This window comes from Lissotriton vulgaris, chromosome 2_1 (assembly GCF_964263255.1).
Source record: "Lissotriton vulgaris chromosome 2_1, aLisVul1.2, whole genome shotgun sequence".
NCBI classification, from domain to species: domain Eukaryota; kingdom Metazoa; phylum Chordata; class Amphibia; order Caudata; family Salamandridae; genus Lissotriton; species Lissotriton vulgaris.
The window spans coordinates 1,227,582,506-1,227,593,579 of record NC_141687.1 but is presented as its reverse complement, the minus strand read 5'-3'; the positions used below and the strand labels follow the sequence as shown (position 1 = coordinate 1,227,593,579).

General features: G+C 50.7%; 1 protein-coding gene across 2 annotated transcripts in view; it reads right to left on the bottom strand.

Annotated features, from left to right (window-relative positions):
- Window positions 1-8,632: 8,632 nt before the first annotated feature.
- Window positions 8,633-11,074, bottom strand: part of GLB1L2 (galactosidase beta 1 like 2) — a 1,156,973-nt gene continuing 1,154,531 nt past the window's right edge. For both annotated transcript variants that reach the window (XM_086956948.1, XM_086956947.1), the window contains exon 19: window positions 8,633-9,329. In XM_086956948.1, coding sequence (XP_086813074.1) covers window positions 9,243-9,329 — 87 coding nt within the window. In that variant the 3' untranslated portion in view covers window positions 8,633-9,242. The remainder of the gene's footprint in view (window positions 9,330-11,074) is intronic.

The window sequence follows — 11,074 nt, the reverse complement described above, 5'->3', positions numbered from 1 at the left end:
TTAGAGTGCTCATACCGCCAGGGTTTATTACACCTTTTGTCCTGATGAATGCCTGGTAAAGGTACACAGTTTCAAGGCAGAAACATGTTGACTGATTATTAACTTCTAGAAAAAAAAAAAAAAATATTTGGTCTATTTTTCTACACCAATTTTAAACCTGTCCAAGTGATCAAGCAATAAAAAAATTTTTTTGAGACACTGAAGACAAACATTTTTTTTACCTTCACTCACGATTAATTATCATTCACGTCACGCCTATTTCACAAAACCTGCTCCGCAGTAGTTCTGGCGTCGAAGCACACTGAAGAGGCACTCGGCCTCTTCAGTGGGGCCCAATAATGAAGCATGTCACCAACCAGGGTGGTGAGTGAGGGCTTTCTTCATTAACCCAAAAGGGGTCATATACTGCTCCATTTGTACGATAATTGTATTAGCTTGGACACTCTTTTCTTGTTGATACGAATATAACAGGGGATTAAGAGTGTTTCCCTTTCCTCCGTACCTTTCTTCTTGTTGTTGTGGTCGCAACATATGAAACCCTTTGAGCGATCGGGCATAGCTATGGGTCTGCGAAACGATTCATGGTGCTTCGGGAAAAAGTCCGATGAATAAATGAAGAAGCCTTTAAATTTAGTGTTTATCTTGTCATATTTGCTGGTGCTTCAAAGACAGAGGTCAAAAGTCAGGTTATGACTTCTGACAAATTGCTGCTTACTCTTTTAATGTGGGGATTGGTGTTTAATATTCTTTCTCTGACTGCAAAGTGACAGGATGTTTAAAGGGAATTATGTGACAATCTTGCTAGGGTACAGAAAGTGTGAAAGGAAACACTGTAGGACGTTGCTCTTTGCAACACACAACAAAACATATATACCTGTATGTGACCTGTATGCATTCAGCAGTTAGGAAAGGAAAAACGAAGCACATTTCATTTATAATTCTGAAGTATGCTGGAAACAGAGATTTTAACAGAATCAAAATGAATATGGACACTTGGTGATGCACAAATGATAACTACTTTCATATACCTGATTTCCGCACATTATCATTTATATGCTATGTAGTTTGATTAGTAAAACTGTACGTCTGTGCAAATGCAGTGGTCATTTCCATGGAAAATGTGCTGCCTGTAAAGAACAAGTTACTTACCTTCGGTAACGATATATCTGTAAGAAACATTAGTTAGTGTTAGATTCCTTACCTTAGAATATCCCCAGGCGTCAGTCTGGATCCAGAAACTTTTGCGTAGCAGTACCCTTGCGCGTCGGTAGGCATCGTCTGCAGGCGTCTCCTGCGGCTCCGCGTCCGTCGTTGGCGTCGTGCGCCGTGATGACGTCGCTGGAGTATATAGACGCCGCCTCCGCGCGCTGACGTCAGTTCTTTGCACACAGCTTTTCCGCGCCAGAAGACGCAGAGCCATGAGAGAACCAACACTGGTGCCATTTGAAACTAGGGCCCTGAAAGGGATGTCCTTAACCCTAGGTATCAGTTCGCAGAACGGGGAGGATGGGTGGGTTCGGTAAGGAATCTAACACTAACTAATGTTTCTTACAGATATATCGTTACCGAAGGTAAGTAACTTGTTCATCTGAAAGAAACACGTTAGTGTTAGATTCCTTACCTTAGAATAGATACCCCAGCAATACCAACCCCGGTGGTGGGTCTGCGAACCAATACATTCCTACACCAGAAAGTCCTGGAGGACAGAACGGCCAAAGAAGCCATCCCTCCGGACTTGACTGTCTAGGCAGTAGTGCCTCGCAAATGTGTGCAGCGAGGCCCACGTAGCCGCTTGGCAAATGTCCTGCAAGGGAACTCCCCGGCCCAGGGCAGTAGTAGCCGCCGTGGCCCGAGTGGAATGGGCCCTCAGCCCAACAGGAGGCTCCTTCCGAGCCAAAGAGTAGCACGCTTTGATGCAGAGAACGACCCACCGAGAGATGGTCCGTTTGTGTACCGCCCGTCCCTTCTTCGCACCCACGTAGCCAACAAACAGTTGGTCATCCACCCGGAACTGGCGTGTGCGATCCATGTAAAATGAAAGCGCACGTTTTGGGTCCAGACGGTGGAGCCGCTCTTCATCCTTTGAAGGATGCGGGGGCGGGAAGAAGGAAGGGAGGGTGATGGACTGCCCGATATGGAAAGCAGAAACTACTTTGGGCAGGAAAGAAGGTCTAGTCCTCAGAACCACCTTGTCAGGATGGATGGACAAGAAAGGAGGTTTGACAGAAAGAGCCTGGAGCTCACTCACCCTCCTGGCAGAGGTGATGGCAACCAGGAAAGCCGTCTTTAAAGTCAGGAGACGGAGAGGGCAAGAATGAAGGGGCTCAAAGGGAGCACACATCAAAAAGGTTAGAACCAGGTTCAAGTCCCACTGAGGCATCACAAACGGAACAGGTGGATACATGTGTGTGATGCCCTTCAAGAATCTCGTTACAATTGGGGACTTGAACAAAGAAGGCTGATCAGGAAGCCTAAGAAAGGCTGAAAGGGCAGAAAGGTAGCCCTTGATAGTGCCCAGAGCAGAGTCCTACTGGGCAAGAGAGAGAAGGAACAGAAGAACCTCGGAGAGAGGGGCAGAAAGAGGATCCACAGCCTTTGCTGTGCACCATGCCACAAACTTGTTCCACCGACAGGCGTATACCGACTTAGTGGAGGGACGCCTGGCTGCCAGAATCACATCACAGACTTCAGGAGGCAAGTCAAATGGCCTCAACTGTCGCCGCTCAATCTCCAAGCATGGAGGTGGAGACTGGACACGTTCGGGTGGAGGACCGTCCCCTGCTGCTGCGACAGAAGGTCCTCCTGAAGGGGCAGGCGGATCGGGGGACCGACTGACATGCTGAGTAGCTCGGGATACCAGTACCTTCGAGCCCAGTCCGGAGCCACAAGGATAACTTGGGCCCGGTCGCGCCTGATCTTCTTCAGCACTCTGGGAAGAAGTGGTATAGGCGGAAAGGCGTATAACAGACCGCAACTCTACTCGCGCCGAAAGGCGTCGCCGTGCGAGTGCCGTCTTGGAAACTCCAACAAGCAGAACTGATGACATTGCGCGTTCTCTTCTGTGGCGAATAGATCTAACCAAGGCTCTCCCCATTGCCGAAAGAGGCCTTGCGCCACGTCCGAGTTCAGACGCCATTCGTGATCCATCGAGCACCGACGGCTGAGTTCGTCCGCCCTGGCGTTCAGAGAACCTGCCAGGTGTTGAACCGTCAGAGTCACGCCCTGACGTTCCAGCCACTGCCAGAGGCGCAGAGCCTCCTGGCAAAGGGTCCACGACCCCACCCCGCCTTGTTTGTTGCAGTACCACATGGCGGTGGTGTTGTCCGTGAACACCTGCACCACACTCCTGTTGACAAAGGGGAGGAATGCCTTCAGTGCTAGACGAATCGCCCGCAGCTCCAACACATTTATATGGAGCCGGGACTCCGCCGGAGACCAGATGCCTCTGATCTCCGCCTCTCCCAAGTGGCCTCCCCAGCCCTGGAGGGACGCGTCCGTCACAACAACGTGCTCCGGTTGGGGAAGGGAGAGGGACTTGCCCCTGACCCAATCGCGGTCCGTAAGCCACCACTGCAGTTGTCTCGCAGTGCCCTCCGAGATCAAGACGTGGTCGGACAAGTTGCCCTGATGCTGGGCCCACTGAAACTTCAGGTCCCACTGCAGAGCCCGCATCCGTCACCGGGCGTGATGCACTAGAAGGATGCAGGAAGCCATCAGCCCCAGCAGCCGCAGCGTCAACCTGACCGAAACCCGGGATAGCGGCTGAAAGATGGGAATCAAAGCCTGAATATCCCGGATCCGCCGTTCCGGAGGATAAACCCGAAACTGCGCCGAGTCCAGAACCGCTCCGATGAAAAGGAGCTTTTGAGAGGGACACAGGTGTGATTTCGGCACATTGATGGAGAACCCCAGGTCGTGCAAGAGGTCTGCCGTCATCTGAAGGTGGTGGACGACTGTCTGGGGCGAGCCCGCCTTCAACAACCAGTCGTCTAGGTAGGGGAAGACTGAAAACCCTAACCTGCGCAGATGGGCTGCGACCACCGCCAACACCTTTGTGAACACCCGTGGGGCGCTCGTAAGGCCGAAGGGGAGCACGATAAACTGAAAGTGCTCCTGGCCTACCGTGAACCGCAGGTAACGCCGGTGGGCCGGCAGGACGGGGATGTGAAAATACGCATCCTGCAAGTCCAACGCTACCATCCAGTCTTGCGGGTCTAGGGCAGCCAAGACCTGAGCCAAAGTCAACATCTTGAACTTCTCCTTCCGGAGGAAGCCGTTGACGTTCCTTAGATCCAAGATAGGACGTAGGCCCCCTTTGTCCTTCTTGGGTACCAGAAAGTAGTGGGAATAGCAACCACGTCCTACTTCTGGCCCAGGAACGCGCTCGGTGGCCCCCTTGGCCAAGAGGGCCGTAACTTCCTCCTGCAGAAGTTGCAAGTGGTCCCCCGACACACGGTGGTTCTGCGGTGGCATGGCTGGAGGAGTGGTCTCGAAGGGGAGGGAGTAGCCCCTTCGGACGATTTGCAGCACCCACCTGTCCGATGTGATCGTGCGCCAGCGGGCGTGGTGATGGCGAACCCTGCCACTCACTGGCGTCACGTGGGCCTGAAAGCACGGACTAGGAGGATTTTGAGGCAGATGCTGCGGGGGGAGATGTGGCCTGACCCCGCCGTTGACCCCGACCGCCTCCACAGCGGTTTCCACGGCCGCCACCGCGTTGAAATGATTGCTGCGGTGCGTGGCTGGCAGCACGTGTGGGGACGCCCCTTCCGTGGCCACGAAAGGAGCGAAACGAACCCCTTTGCTGGCGCTGGGTCGAGAGACCCAAGGACTTAGCCGTGACCCTGGAGTCCTTGAAGCGTTCCAGCGCGTGGTCCGCCTTGTCACCAAACAGGTGACAGCCATCGAACGGCATGTCCATCAAAGTATTCTGGACATCTGCCGAGAAGTTGGCGGATCTCAACCAGGCGTGGCGACGAATCGCCACCGTCGTGGACATCGCTCTGCCTAGCGAGTCGGTCGTATCAAGACCACATCGAATAGAATATCTAGCTGCATCTCGGCCCTCAGCTACAGCTTTGCCGAGTTTTGCCCGCACCTCCATGGGGCATTCTGGCAGCAGCTCCGCGACCGTATCCCACACAGAGTGGGTGTAGCGGCCCAAGAGGCAAGCGGTGTTGCAAGACCGCAGTCCTAAACTCAGGGACGAGAAGACCTTCTTGCCATATTGGTCATACCTCTTGGATTCCCGATCGGGCGGGGCCGACGGGAATGCGGACTGGGAGGTAGAGGCCTGGATCACCAGACTCTCAGGGGTGGGGTGGGTGGACAGGAACTTGGGGTCGTCCGGACAAGGACGGTGGCGTCTGGCCACGTTCCGATCAACAGGCGCACCTGAAGAGGGCCTGGACCAAGTGCCCAACAGAACGTCTGACAAGGCTTCGTTAAACGGCAGCAGAGGCTCCTGTGGGCATGACCGCGGTTTGAAGACCTCAGTGAGGATGTTAGCCCTCACGGCCGCGACGGGGAGCTCAAGGTTTAAGGCCTTGGCAGCCCTCATCAACACCACTGAATAGGCAGCTCCCTCCTCCGATGCCACGGAAGGAGGAGAGACAAAACCAGGGTTAGGAGAGTCATCCAAACCACTGGCGTCCCCCAAATCACCTGTCCAGTCCATGTCATACTTATACACTCGCGTGACAGAGGGTCCTCAGACCCCTCCCAGCCCTCACCGTACTCTACATCATCACCATAGTCGGTGTCAACTATGTAGACCGGCTCCACGGGGTCGACAGGCCCCATCGGCGTCGAGCCCGGTGTCGGGCGACGCCGGTCCGACTCCGCGTCCGGATTCGGTGAGGGTATGGGGACGGCGCCGCCCGGAGCCGGCGCCGGAGCCCCGGTGCCGCCCGAAGCCGGCACCGAGGAACCGGCGTCGCGCGGGGGTGGCGTCGGGGGTAACCCCGATGGAATCGGCGCCGGATTGGAAGGACGTCCATCCGGCGCCGACCCCGAAGGCCCTAGCGGCGCCGGAGTCGGCGCCGCCGGTGTCGGAGCATCCGACGGCGTCGAGGTAGGGTCAGCTGAACCGCTAGGGCCCCCGGACGGGTTCACTGGGCCCGTAGGCGCCGTGGAACCCGCCGGAGAAGACAGGGCCCTCATGGCCATGAGGAACGCCTCTATCTCCTCAGGCGTCGCACCGTGCCCAGGGACCTGAGGGTATGGGGCAGGCCGCGCCGGCGACTCTCGCGGAGCCACGGGGTTGGGGTCACCCGAACCCCCGGCCGCATCGCGCGAGCGTCGGGGGGAGTCGGGGGTACGATGACGACGCCCCGACTTCTTGTGTCTCTTACCTGACGAACTCGACGAGTGATGTCGGCTTCCGGAGCGCCCGGCGCGGCTCCGCGACCGCTCCCTCGAACGCTCCCTGGACCTCCGGCAGGACCGAGACCGCTCTCGACGCAGGGCCGACACCCGGAGCTCGAGCAGCTTGCGGGACCGCTCCCGCCTAGCCTTGCTAGTCAGAGCCCGGCAATCGACGCATGCGTCGACATCGTGGTCGGGGCCCAGGCACCGGAGACAGAGTCGGTGATGTCCGTGACCGACATCGTGCGGTCACAACCGTCACAATTCTTGAAACCGGGCATCCTTACCAGGCACAAAGAAAGTAATTACTAGAGAAAAACTTGGTCAAAAGACCGGGTACCGCTCTTCAGATCTGCGTCCACTGGCGCGGAAAAAAGAAGAACTGACGTCAGCGCGCGGAGGCGGCGTCTATATACTCCAGCGACGTCATCACGGCGCACGACGCCAACGACGGACGCGGAGCCGCAGGAGACGCCTGCAGACGACGCCTACCGACGCGCAAGGGTACTGCTACGCAAAAGTTTCCGGATCCAGACTGACGCCTGGGGATATTCTAAGGTAAGGAATCTAACACTAACGTGTTTCTTTCAGATTTACAATGCGCTTCTACGTGATGCTTTAGTTACATTCAAAAATCGCCCCACCTTGTCCTTTTAAGCTAGGTGTGTCGCAAAACCTTATTGGCTAAAAATGGGGTCCTAGTTCTAAAAAATTGGGAAGCCCTGCTCTAGATGAACAAGTACAATAAGAACAGAATGAACATGTGGCTCTTATAAAATTAGTGGAAGTAGGTAATTTTTCAAATGCTATTCCTCAAGGGGACAGGGAATTATTACTCTGCTGAAAGGTAGCCAAATTAATCATTACATTTCAAAGTCTGCAACCTGTTGACTGAATAACGAGATGAGGCAGCCTTTCGGTATTTTAATAATGTTTAAATGTAATCCATTCAAGAAATCATATTTTTATGAGCGGCTTATTTAGTGAAAGCACCTTTAAAAAAGCCCATGAGATGGTATTTTTGGATTTATTTTACATACTAATTCCTTACACCTGTCTTCTTTTCGTACATATCAGGTGGCATTTAATTTAATAAGGGCCCGATTTATAATTTGCAGGTCAGGCAGTTCCTCGCCAAATTATGAAATGGACATCAGCCCCATGGAAATTTCAAGCATTCACAGGAACCGTCTTCAAGGCAGTTCCTGTAAATGCATTTGAACTTTGCCGTACCAATCCGCCAAAAATGAAGGCGCCGTGCTGCGAAGTTTCCAAAGATTTTTTATTTTCAAAAACAAAACACCAAAGTGAGTTTTTGTTTTTGAAAATAAAAAAACAATGCCCCCCCCTCCTCTACAAGAGAGTCATCTCCCAATGGAGAGGGGTTAATGTTTTGTTTTATACTGTCTCTTACTGCCGGGGTTATCCTGGCGGTGACTGGCACCCAAAAAAAAAGCTATATATCCGCCAATAAAAATTGGGCGGACGCGTATAGCCAATTTTCCGACCGCTTTTCCTAAGTAGAGTTGTCAGAGACGTTTGGCTGCATCAGAGAAGGAGTACTCTCTCCGTGGCCAAACTATGATCTGTCCACTTCTAAATTTGGCGGGAGGATCATTATGTTGGCTGTATGCATACTACGTTGCTTTTGACGATGGAGTATGCTTACTTCCAACATATACAGTGGGTCCCAATCAGGGCTCGAGTCTGGGTACCACACGGGTGGACGGCGTCCCCCCACTTATTTTACGGGGTGGACGCCGTCCCCCCTGCCAAACAGCTGTACTTAACTGTTTGGCCTCTCTGGGACGAGATCGGAGCGCACCTTCCGTGGCGTCACTTCCGGTGACAGCGTCCCCCCTCCTTTTTAGGACTTGTGCCCTGGTCCCAATTGTTAATTACATTTGAAGAGTTGGAAACAGAGAAACTGTCCTGTGGCTAGAAGTATGTGTCTTAAAATCACCTAATTGAATGAATGGTTCTCTTGATGTAAGTTTCTATACAAGGGTAAAAGTCAGCGCTCGTTTTCATGAACTTGCTCGCGTGAAACCCAAAAGGGAGAGTGTAACTCCTGAAACAGACAGTATTGGTGTGGAGCGTGATGCAACCTTTTAGTGGACATTTGCCAATGAAAAGCAAGCTTTTACCTGATAGAAAATACAAATGGTTTGGAACTTTTAATGAAGGTTAAGGACTATACAATGTGCCCCAGATATGTGCAGGAGTGATTTGCTGAATTTGAAATAAAGACACAAGAGAACGGACGTAAATAGAAATATTAACTTCAATGAGTACAAAATAAAGTCAGAGCTCATATACAAACTAACAATCGAAATCGTAATAGTGTGCGGTACCCCACGATGAGCACAGTTACACTAGGCACAAAGGAGTGCACACATGAATTCCAACATTATCAGGGGCTTACATGTTGATGAAAAATTCCAAAACATTTTACAACGCAGATTTAAACAGAATAAACATTCAAACAAGACGTTTGTGTGCAGACCAAAAAATAGTCTCAATTTTACCAAGCAGCTTTATAAAAAAATATTCTCCTTCAAACCCCAAAACATACACAACTGGTGTAGGCACCTCTGGCTCAGGAAAAGCAAGCAGGTTTGTCAAGGTCCTTTTTTGCAGTGCTGAAACCTGCAAGCCTCCTTGACCTGTATATCCAGTAATGACATTTGAACATGGCTCTGTACGGGCCCTGATGAAGGGCTTCATTCTCCTCATGCACCAGTACGAGCCCTCCATCATGGGAATGTAAGACCCTTAACTAGTCTCAAGTAGAGTTTGCTGGTACTGCACTCGAGCCTTGCAGACATCAAGGAGCAGCTTCTCATTGTGCAATTGGGCGACTTCTCACAGTTTAGTCACTGCACGTAAAGCGGCCTCCCTAGCGAGGGCATGTCCACACTATGCAGGGTTCTACTGCCTTCAAACTCTTCAAAAACTATAATCTGGAAGGGAAAACAAATGACTGTCAGTAAATAGAAACAAATCTGACGCTTTTTCTACAAAGTAATCAAGCCAGGTATTTTTGAGACCATGTTAAAAAGTGACATCTCAATTTATCCCCTTTAAAAACAAAAGTCGTCAAGATAGCAGCACATGGTCATCCATGTGCTTCATGGATATTCCATTCCATTATTCCTTTACTGCAACTGCATCATTGAATCAAGGAGCCAGATGGTGAAACATATTTATTCTGGTCAGCAAAGAAGGAAAAAGTAGTTACACAGTGGGACGTTATTTGGTACATACAATTGCGTATCACAGAGGTCTTATATTCATATCTATTCATAGATTATACTGTATAATATTCATACAGTGTTTACCCATTACTAGGTTCGGTGCTTGTCGCCTGTACATAATTCTTACCAACCTTAATTTTGCCACAAAAACATCCCCTATGCTAGTTAAGCATTATCCATACACTGTTGCATCAGTTCTCAACATCTTCTGTGGACCTCTGGTATTGTACAAAAGGTTCCCAGAAATCTCTAGGTCTAGAGGCCTGTGGTGTTTCTTCTGCATATGTTTCCAGTGTCTCTTTGCAGTAGGTCATATCTGTTATCCAGTCTTTGTATCACGGTGGGCACCTCCTACCCCATCGTAGTGCAACTCGGTGTTTAGCTATTAATAATGCCACTACCAGACCTTTCGTCTTCTAGCCTGCCGATTCTTATAGATTCCCAACAAACGGACCAGTGGGGCATTTGATATCTGCTCAGATAGCATAGATGTAAGAGTGCTAGTAACTTCCTGCCAGTAGGATTGGAGCTGGGAACATTCCCCATGCCATGTGTAGAAAGTTTGCATTAGGAGCGCCGCATCTGTGACACTTATTGTCCGGTCTAAGTCCATATTTATATAATTTTGCGGGAGTATAATATGTTTGATGTAGGAATTTATAATGAATAATGAGCAGATTGCAATTTGATGTTAGAAGCTGCATTTGTGTACAACTATAATCCCAGTCTTTCTTGTCCATTGGGTTACTAACTGCCTCTTCCCATATCTGAAGCGATCTATTCTGGGCTTGACTCTGTTCCCCCTGTGATGCATTATACAGGAGTGTTACCAATCGTTGGCGTGTAAGAGCTGTTAGCAGGATTTAAAATGCGTGAAGCTATGGTGGTTCGTCTTGGAACGATGAATATAGCTTCCTGACTGCCATACGCAACCAGATATGCAAAGATCTTCATTGGTGTGCAGTGTATACTGAAGGACGGGTCATCTTGTGGAATAAATCGGTTGTGTGGGAAAATATCACTCATAGTGCGTAAGCACATTTCTCCCTGTATATTTAGCATATTCTTCTCTTGTGTGACTGTTATTCGTGGATGGTGGGCGATGGGCATCGCCGGAGAATATTCTGGGAATTTCTGTGCACGTTGTGCTAACGTATACCATGCTCGTGATGTGCAAGTTACAAAGTGTATTTCATCCCTCGGGTGTGTCCATTTGGGTCGGATATATAAGTGATTAATGGAAGCGGTAATGCCCTCTCATGTTCCATAGCAATATGTGGTATATGTGCATGTGGATGTAGCCAGTAATGGGCATGTAGTGCCTGGGCGAAGTAAACATAGAATTGGAGTTCTGGTGCTCCAAAGCCCCCTTTATAATATGGTTTAGTTAAAACTTTCCACCCAACTCTCGCCCGTTTTCCGGCCCATGTTGTTGCTGCATTGCGGAGTGC